Source organism: Penaeus chinensis, chromosome 28, assembly GCF_019202785.1.
Source record: "Penaeus chinensis breed Huanghai No. 1 chromosome 28, ASM1920278v2, whole genome shotgun sequence".
Classification (NCBI taxonomy): Eukaryota; Metazoa; Arthropoda; class Malacostraca; order Decapoda; family Penaeidae; genus Penaeus; species Penaeus chinensis.
The window spans coordinates 2,657,477-2,667,476 of record NC_061846.1 but is presented as its reverse complement, the minus strand read 5'-3'; the positions used below and the strand labels follow the sequence as shown (position 1 = coordinate 2,667,476).

At 44.5% G+C, this 10,000-nt stretch overlaps 1 protein-coding gene across 1 annotated transcript in view; it reads right to left on the bottom strand.

Annotated features, from left to right (window-relative positions):
* The window catches only part of LOC125040014 (kinesin heavy chain-like), a 184,285-nt gene that overhangs the window by 174,048 nt on the left and 237 nt on the right, over positions 1–10,000 (bottom strand). Inside the window, 1 exon segment of the mRNA XM_047634422.1 lies at positions 9,278–10,000. This exon segment is cut by the window's right edge and continues 237 nt beyond it. Coding sequence (XP_047490378.1) covers positions 9,278–9,448 — 171 coding nt within the window. The 5' untranslated portion in view covers positions 9,449–10,000.

Here is a 10,000-nt window from a genome sequence, read left to right as displayed (position 1 = left end):
AAAACATAATCAAGAAAAGAAAAAAAATATGTAAATGATATCTGGCATCTCACACGAGAGGGAAAAATACCTGTATAGGTAAAACAGCTGTTTAATGAGTGACAGGTTGTCGACATCTGTTCTCGCAGGTGTGGGGGAGAGAGTGTGGGAGGAGTGTGGGAGGAGTGTGGGAGAGAGTGTGGGAGGAGTGTGGGAGAAGTGCGTAGAAGGAGGGAGGATAGGAAAGAAATGAGGGAGGGAAGTTAAAAAAATGAGAGAGGAGATGAGAGTGTGGGAGAGAGTGTGGGAGAGAGTGAGGGAGGAATGTGGGAGAGAGCGTGGGAGGAGTGTGGGAGGAGAGTGGGAGAGGTACGTAGAGGGAGGGAGGATAGGAAATTGGGGGGAAGGGAAGTTAAACAAATGAGAGAGTGTGGGAGAAAGTGTGGGAGAGAGTGTGGGAGAAGTGTGGGACGAGGGAGAATAGGAAAATGGGGGGAGGGAAGCTATGGAAATGAGGGAGGAGGTGAATATGAGAGAGAGAGTGTGAGAGAGAATGAGGGAGAAATGGGAGGGGAGAGAATGGGGAGGGAGGCCAGAGAAATGTGGGAGAAAATGAGTTGTTTGTGGGAGAAGAGTGGGGGGGGGGGGTAATGGAAATGGGGAGAAGAAGAAGAGAAGAAGAAGAACGAGGGAAGGAAGGAAGGGAAATTAGAAAAGGGAGATGGGCAAAAGGGAAGGGAGGAATAGGTAAATAGGGGAGAGAGAACAAGAGAGAAGGGAAAGAAAAGTAGAAAAAAGGGGAGAGAAGGAAATAGCGGAAATGGAGCAAGGGAAATAGGTAAATGGGGCAAGGGAAATGGGTAAATGAGGCTTGAGAATGGGGGAAAAGGCACATGAGTTCTAGACAGGATAACATTGTAAAAAAAAAAAAAGAAAAGAAAAGAAAAGAAAAATAAAAAAAAGAAAAAAAATATATACATTTATATATATATACACATTTTTTTTTTCAATATAAAAAAGATAATATAAACAACGCAGTTCAAAACAGAAAAAAAAAAAAAATAAAGCACTGAAATCTTATCAAATCTGTTCCTTTCTTATCACCCATATTTTTCTAAAAGGTTCCGAACCCTTATCAAAAAGAGTATAAAATGTTGGAATTACGATAAAAGCATACACGAAAACTGATTCGTCGACCCCCCCCCCCCCACTAAAAAAAAAAAAAAAAAAAAAAAAAAAAAAGGAAAATTATATATCATCAAATTTTGGGTTTTTGACATAACTAGGAGGAAGATATTCCGTTTTTTTATCATTATTATCATTATCATTATTATTATCATTATTGTAATTATTTACTGTAATAAACATAAGGAATTCATGATTCTATTTTTTTTATCTTGTCTATTTCTTTCCCGTTTCCTCTATTTATTAATTTATCAGTTTATCTATCTATGCATCCAAACATCTATCTATCTATCTATCTATCTCCCCGTCTTTCTTTCTCTCGCTCTCTTTCTATGTGTCTATCTATCCATCTATCTATCTCCCCGTCTTTCTTTCTCTCGCTCTCTTTCTATGTATGTATCTATCTATCTATCTATCTAGGAAAATAAAATAAATGGATAATGAAAAAAAAAACAGAAAATAGGAAGACAGATAAAATAACATAGAAAGGAAAAAAAAACGAATAAAAGGACACAGGAGAGAGGAAGATAAAGGTCAATAACCTCATTACGTGACAGTCACACTTGTAAAGGGGGGGAGGGGGGGGAGGAGGAGCAGGGGGAGGGAAGGCTTATCCTATCTACCTAACAGAAGGTGAACAGAACCAGGAGGGAATAAAGATGGAGAGAGAGAGAGAGAGAGAGAGAGAGAGGGGGAGAGAGAGAGAGAGAGAGAGGGAGAGAGAGAGAGAGGGAGGGAGAGAGAGAGAGAGAGGGGGAGAAAGAGAGAGAGAGAGAGAGAGAGAGAGAGAGGGAGAAAGAGAGAGAGAGAGAGAGAGAGAGAGAGAGGGAGGGTGGGAAAAAAAGAGGAAAGAAGAAAAGGAAGGAGTGATGTAAAAAAGAAAGAAAGGAGAGAGAACAGACACAGATTAAAATAGAAATATAAAAAGAAGGGAAGAGGTAGGGTGGAAGAGGAAAAAACAAAAGAGTACAAAGGAAGGAGAGAGAGAAATGGAGAAAGAAAAAAAATCACAATAACCAACAACCATTAAAGAATAACAAGCAACCAAACAACCACAATTTACAAACAAAACAAAAAACGACAACAACAACAACAACAACCAGGCAACCAAGCAACCAGTACCACGGACGGAAGAGTAGCACACGCGGCATGTGACACGAATGACACTCGCTAGTCTCGCTGTGTCACGCTGGAGAACTCGCTGTCTATCCCGAGACATGGAGATAATTGCGTGTTTTCTCTCTGCTTCGTCACGGAAGAGAGGGAGAGCGAAGGAGGGAGGGAAGGAGGGAGGGGGAGGGAAGGAGGGAGGAAGGGAAGGAGGGAGGGAAGGAGGGAGGGAGGGAAGGAGGGAAAAGAGGGAGAGCGAAGGAGGGAGGGAAAGTGGGAGGGGGAGGGAAGGAGGGAGGAAGGGAAGGAGGGAGAGAGGGAGGGAAGGAAGGAGAGTGGGAAAGGGAGGGAGGGAAGGAGGGAGAGGGAGGGAGGACGGAAGGAGAGAGTAAAGGAAGGAGAGAAGGAGGGAGAAGGAGGGAAGGAGGGAGAAAGGGAAAGGGAAGATAGGAAAGGAGGCAGAGGGAAGGAGAGACGGAAGGAGGGAAGAAAGGGGGGAAGAGAGGGAGGGAGGGAGGGAGAGAGAAGGAGGAACGGAAAGAGAGGAGGAGGGAAAGAGGGAAAGAGACACACACAGACAGACAGACAGAGATAAAGAAAAACCCACTCCATCCCGATAAAAAGACGATACCTACGTTTCGAATTCAAACCTGCATTTATTTCTGTTCGTACGAATGTCTTTTCAAACTATCAAGAGTAAAATTTTCAGGAAAAAAGGGTAAGAAAATGAAAAAATTTGAAAGCAAAGAATGTGCGGGACAACAATCGATCAATTGCTTGGAGGAATTTAGATGAATCATCAACATCTTAATAATGATGATAATAAGAATAAGAGTGAAATTAAGAGTAAGAATAAAAATAAGAATAAGAATGAAAGTAAGAATGAGAAGATTAATAAGAATGAGAATAAGAAAAAGGAAGAAAAAAGAAGAAAGTAAACAACAACAAAACAACAACAACAACAACAACAACAACAATAATAATAATAAAACATAATAACAACAAGAACAACGAGAAACGAAACAACAACAACAACAAAATTTACAACATCAAACATCACAGAAAATCATTATCGAAAAAAATAATTAATTCAGCGGCCGAAATATCTTACAAAAATCTGCCAACACATTTAATCAAAAGATTCTCATATTTCACATTATCATCGCATCCAAATGAAAACCAAACATGCGATAGTTTTGTAAGAGAGAAAAAGAAAAAGAAGAGAAAGAAAAGAGATACAAAAAACAAAAGATGGTAAAAAGAGATAGAGAAAGAAAGAATGAAAAAAAAAGAAAAAAAAGTTTCATGACTTGGTATGTTCTGCAAAGTGTAACTGACTGGGAAGTTGTGTTGGTAATGCCAGACGTGGTGTTAATGGTAGACATGGGAATGGTAGACGTGGTAGAGTTGTTGGTAATGGTAGACGTGGTGGAGATGGTGTTGATCTTAGACATGGAAATGGTAGACGTGGTGTTATGGTAGACATAGCAGAGGTGGGGCCAATGGTAGACGTGGTGGAGGTGGTGTTAATGGTAGACGTGGGAATAGTAGACATAGTAGAGGTGGGGGCAATGGTAGACGTGAAGATGGTAGACGTGGTGGAGGTGATAGTAATGGGTATGGTAGTAATGGTATCAGTTGTAATGATAGTGGTAGTTAAGGTGTTAGTAGTGGTGGTGCTGGTGTCTTGGTAATGGTGATAATGGTAGTAGTAGTACACTTGGTGGTAATGGGAGTCTTGGTAATGGTAGTGTAATGGTAGTGATGGTAGAAGGGATGGTGGCAGTTGTATTAGTCCCAATAAGAAGGGGAAAGAGAGGAGAATGAGGATGAAGAAGGAGAGGAAGAAGATGACGTAAAAAAATATAATACAAAAAAATAAGATAAAGATGAATAAAAAGGAGAAGAAAAAGGTGAAGAATACAAGATCAAAACAGAAAAAAAATAAGGAACTGAAAAAAAAAATAAGATAGAGATGAAGAACAAGAAGAAGAAGAAAAAAGAACAAGAACAAAACGGAAAACAGACAGAAGAAAGAAAAAATAATTCAAAAATAGTAAGGAACTGCCCACCCAAAAGTGCATTTCCCGAAACCCTCTCAACGCGAAATCTTACGTCATTTTCGCTCCATTCTTAGGGCCACGTCATGGAAAATACGTCAGGCACGCGCATGACCATTGGCAACCCCTCCAGGCGCCGCTGTCACCCCCGCTGATCGATTCTGAACGAAAGATCCCACGATTGTGACAGTCATGCACGAATCATGCATGCCGTGAATGATTTGAGTTCAATCTCTGTCTGCTTGTCTGTCTGTCTGTCTGTCTCTGACTCTGCCTCTGTCTCTGTCTCTGTCTCTGTCTCTATCTGAGGCTCTGCCTCTCTGTCTCTCTCTCTCTCTCTCTCTCTCTCTCTCTTTCTCTCTCTCTCTCTCTATCTATCTATCTCTATCTATCTATCTATCTATCTATCTATCTATATATATCTCTCTCTCTCTGTCTATCTCTCTCTGTCTCATTCTCTCTCTCTCTCTCTCTCTCTCTATATATATATATATATATATATATATATATATATATATATATATATGTGTGTGTGTGTGTGTGTGTGTGTGTGTGTGTGTGTCTGTATGTATATATATATATATATATATATATATATATATATATATATGTATATATATAATCTCTGTCTCTCTCTCTCCTCTCCCTCTCTCCTCTCCCTCTCACCCTCCTACTCCCTTTCTCCCTCTCTCCTTCTCCCCCTTTCTCTCTTTCTCCCTCTCCCCTCCTCCCTCTCTCCCTCTCTTCCTTCCTCCTTCTCCTTCCCCCTGTCGGCTCGCCACCACCGGGACGAGTCACAACCGCGTGTCAGCTGACTGTGACCGTCGCTTCCTTCCACCTTTCCTCGCTTCCTCCTTCCCGATTTTTGCTTTTGAATTGCTGTTTGTTGTTGCTGTTTTTTAATGTTTATTTGTTGTTTTTGTTGGTGTTGTTATTGTTATTCTTGTTGTTTGTTGTTGTTGTTTTTTGTTATGTTGTTCTTTGTGTTTTGTTGTAATTTTTTGTTGTTCTTTGTGTTTTGTTGTTATTTTTTGTCGTTATTGTGGTGTTGTGGTTTTTTATTTGCTGGTCCTTTACTGATATCATTGCTTGCGTTTTTACGTTTATTGTTGTTTTTTATTTTCTTTTAAGTTGCGTGTTTAGTTTCTTTGATTCACTTTTTGATGTTGTTCTTTTCTTTTAATGAATTACTGTTTTTGTTATTCTACTATTTTACTAATTCTCGCTCTTCTTCATTTCTTTTCGATTCTTACTCATTTTCATTATTCTTTTTTTCTTTTTTCAGATTTTCATTTGTTTTGCTTTCCCCTTTAGAAATTTTATTCACTCCTTTTATTGATTTTCTTTTATTTCCTTCCTTCTCTTTCATTTTATTTGTTTCCTTCTTTTTTGTAGTTATTTTAGTCAGGGTATTTGAGCGCTTTTCTGCTTGTTTTAAACTAATGTTGGGTTAGTATTCACCCGACTTTAGCGCTCGCAGTGTTTCTAGCGAGTTTTCAGCGAGCTTAAAGGCGCTTTTTTGTTTCGTTTAAAGCTGTTTTACTGCTTGTTTTCAGCGCTTGTTTTCTGTGTGGCTTTTTCGCGAGTTTTGAAAAGTGTGTTGGCTTTTATTTTCTATTTGGAGCTCGCTTAGGAAACTTTTTGCGCTCGATTCGGAGCAATTCGGTACTCATTTTAAGCATTCAAATAGAAATTTAGGTGATAGTTTGGTAATATATTTTTTCAAGAGGTAATTGCAGGCGATTCGAGTTGCTTTTATGCTATTTTAAGCGAATTTCAGCTCGATTTAAGCGCTTTCACTATAGAATGATAGGAAAAGTGAGCAAGCGTGGATAAAAGAGGGAGGCAAAGGGGAAAGAGAGAAGGGGAGAGACGGAAATGAAGGGAGAAGAGGAAACATACAGGAAAAGAGAGGGAAATAAGGATAGAGATGGGGCGAGAGAAGAAATGAAAAACACAGGAAATGCGGGGATGGAAAAACGAGGAAAAACGAGGGACGGAAGAGAGAAAAGGAGAAAAGGGAAAAGAGGGAAAGAGGGAAACGACAGAAACATAAAGGAAAACATGGAAACAAGAGGAGAGAAAGAGGGAAAAGAGAAAAAAGAAAGAGAAAAAAAGAGAAAGAGAAACGAAAAGCAACGAAAAGAAGAGGGAAACGGGGAGGGAGAGGAATATGGAAAGAACCACCTGCCACCCCTACCCCTACCCCTCTCCCCCCTACTCCCCCAGGGTCCCCGCCCGCTTCCTTCTAACGGGGTTCCGCCTCGTGGTGTAATCACAAGGCCCTACGTCCGTCCGTGCGTCCGTCCGTGCGTCCGTCCGTGCGTCCGTCCGTGCGTCCGTCCGTCTGTACGTCCGTCCGTCCGTCCGTCCGTCTGTCCGTCCGTGTATCTGTACGTCCGTCCGTGCGTCCGTCCGTGTATCTGTACGTCCGTCCGTGCGTCCGTCCGTGTATCTATACGTCGCCGGAAGCTTGAGGTTATTCCTTTATTTCACTATCTCTCATTAATTTGTTTCGGTCGATTTGTTTATTAGTCTGTTTGTCTATCTATTTATCTGTCTATTTGTTTATCACACCCAATTCCATCATCCTCTCTCTCTTTCTCTCTCTCGCTCTCTCTCTCTCTCTCTCTCTCTCTCTCTCTCTCTCTCACTCTCTCTCTCTTCGCCGTTTTTTCTCTCTTTTTTTCTCCCTCTCTTTAACTTTCCCATCACATACAATACGATAATCTCTTCCCCACCCTCCCTCCCTCCCTACCCCTCCCTCCTTTCCTCCCTCCCTCCCTCCCTCTCTCCCTCCCTCCCTACACCCCCCTACCCCACCCGCCCCCCCCTCAGCCCCCCCACCCCCCATCCCACCCACCCCTACGACCTCGCTACGTCACCGATTTCCCGCAAAATGTGATGCAATCCCCCCATCACAAGGGCGATTCCGTTTTCTTTCGCCGGCGTGGAATGCGATTCGAACGGCTGTTAAAGGAGGATCGGAATATGTATACTTATACTGCGCGTGCTGTTTCGCTTGTCATTTGTTTTTTTTTGGGATGTTGATTCTTTCCTCGTTTATTGATTTGTTGTTTTTGATTTAGTTTTTTGTATTTTTTTTTTTTTTTTCTTTTCGTGATAATATTTTTTGGTGGAGGAGAGGATGATGGAGAAAGAGAGGGGAAAGAAAGGGAAGAAATGGAGGAAATTAGAGAGAGGGAATGGAGGAGGAAATGCCAGAGGTAAAGAAGGGGAGGAAGTGGGAGAAAAAGCAGAAGGGGGGAGGGGAGGGAGTAAGGACAAATTAGAGAGAGAGAAAGATGGTGAGAAGGAAGGAAGGAGGGAAGGAAGGAAGGGAGGAAGGAAGAAAGGAGAGGGAGAGAGAGAAAGAAACAGACAGACAGACAGAGGCAGAGAAACAAACAAGAGAGCGAGAGAGAGAGAGAGAGGAAAGAAGAAGAAGAAAAGGAGTAAAGAAAACAGAAGAACAGCGAAGAGAAGAGAATTTAAGACCTAAAATAGAGGACAGGTGAAGGGAGGCAGGCGAGAGAAGAATAAGATAATAAGCGACGAACAGAGAACAGAAGAGAAAGAGAAAGAGAGAGAGAGGACGACGGGAGCGAGATGTGCAAAGGCTGTTCACCCGTTGATTGTTTATTTAGTTCAACCGCTGTGCTCTCTGCTCGCTGCCCCCTCCCCCCCCCCCCCCTCCCCTCCTCCTCCTCCTCCCCTCCTCCTCCTCTCCCTCCTCTTCCATTCTTTCATTCTTCCATTCTCTCGCTTCTGCTCCTCCTCCTCCTCCATTCTTTCAATCTTCTTTTCTCTCGCTTCTGCTCCTCCACCTCATTTTCAATTCTTTCATTCTCTTACGTCTCCTATTTCTTTTTCTCCTCCTCCTCTTCCAGTCTTATCATTCTCTCGCTCCTCCTCCTTTATTTTATGCTCCTCCTCCCCCACCTGATCCTCATCTTCCTCCTCCTCCTCCTCCTCCTCCTACTCCTCTTCCTCCTCCTCCTCCTCCCCCTTCCTCTCCTCCTCCCTTTTACTCCACCTCCTCCTCCTCCACTACCTCCGCCACCACCACCTCCTCCTCCTCATTTTCCATCTCTTGTCAATATCACGAAGGGATTTTAAAGGAACAGACGACCTTCACAATGTACCCATACATCTGAAATAAACGGACCGACCTCCCCTTCCTGATATAATTACCTGTTTACCTGTAGTTACTGGGCTGGAAACTCAGAGAATGTGGCGGTCGCGCGCGTGTACGAGAGCGGGGGGGTGGGGGTGGGGGTGAAGAGGGGGGAAGTGGGGGTATAGAGGGGGGAAGGGGAAGGGGGAATGGGATAAGGGGATGTGGTGGGGATATAGAGGGGAAGGGGGAAGAGGAAGGGGGGAGGGGAAGGAAGGGGAAGAAGGGAGGGAGAGTGAGGTTGTGGGGTACAGTAAGGGAGAGGGAAAGGAGGGAAGAGAAAGGGTGGGGAGAGAAGGGAAGAATGGGGGAGAAGGGGAAGCGAGGAGGAGGTGGGGGGTAGTTCGGAGGGGATGACGATAGAGGATAGAGTTCGACCACGACGAGGCTGGCGACTGTCAACTGTCACGACTGTCGAGGCGGTCGGTGATGCGTAGAAAAGCATACACATAGCTTTAGAATACACGCACGTACTTTTACGCACACACACACACACGTAAATATGTACAGAACCACCTATACATGCATGCACAAACACTGCAAACATAAACAGACCCTCCCTTCTAGAAAACAAACAACCTCCCATAAAAAATATAAAACAAACACGCACGCAAATACCCCCACCCTCACCCTCACCTCCCAAGAAATCAACATCTCCCAATTAACAAAAAAACAAAACAAAAAAACACGTCAACCCCCGCCAAAACAAAGCAAAGCCTGGCCGCCCCGCAAACACCCAACAGCAGGCCATAAGCGAGGGACTTACCCCAATGGAGACCATCTGATCTTCTTGGCCTCGGTTCGAAGGGAAGCTGCATATGAACTTGCTTCCCGCCGCCTCCTCGGACTTGTTGAGTGGCCGGAAGCGGCAGATGACACGGATGCTGTCATCTGCCTGATTGTCAGTGTCACGAGTCTTCTCTTCCTCCCCGCCCATCGTGTCGGTAATCTGTGGCTCTTGCTGCACGGCGGACGCTATTTTCGGCTCACTTGTTTCGGGCAGAAGGCCGAAGTTTGGGCTCTCGAGGGGGGGGCAACTGCACTTTGCTTAGCTCTTTCCCTCTATGGAACTTTTTTATTTTTGCGTTTTCGGATTGGATTTGGCGGCGCGAGAGAGCGAGAGTGGCAGCGGGAGGGTTGCCGAAGGAACGCGCGGAGGGCGGGCCTCCCTTCGTCAGCGCACACGTTCGGGAAGAGGTTTCCGAGGGATCGCGAGCGAACGAGCGAGAGGGCCGAGCGGGCCGAGGCTCCTTCTTCCTCTTCGGCAGAAGCAGGGACACGGAAGGGCTTGGATGCGGGCGGTCGCGCGGGTGTCTCGCGGGGATCACAGAGCAGCACTAAGGTGACACATCAGAGCGCGTGGTGACGGGGAGCCGCTGCCCGGTCAGGAGCCGGCATGTTGACTGAATTCCGCCGCCGCCGCCGCCGCCGCTGCTGTCTCCTGGAGCCACCCGCTCGGGGATCGATTCCTGCCACCACGCCCACCGCC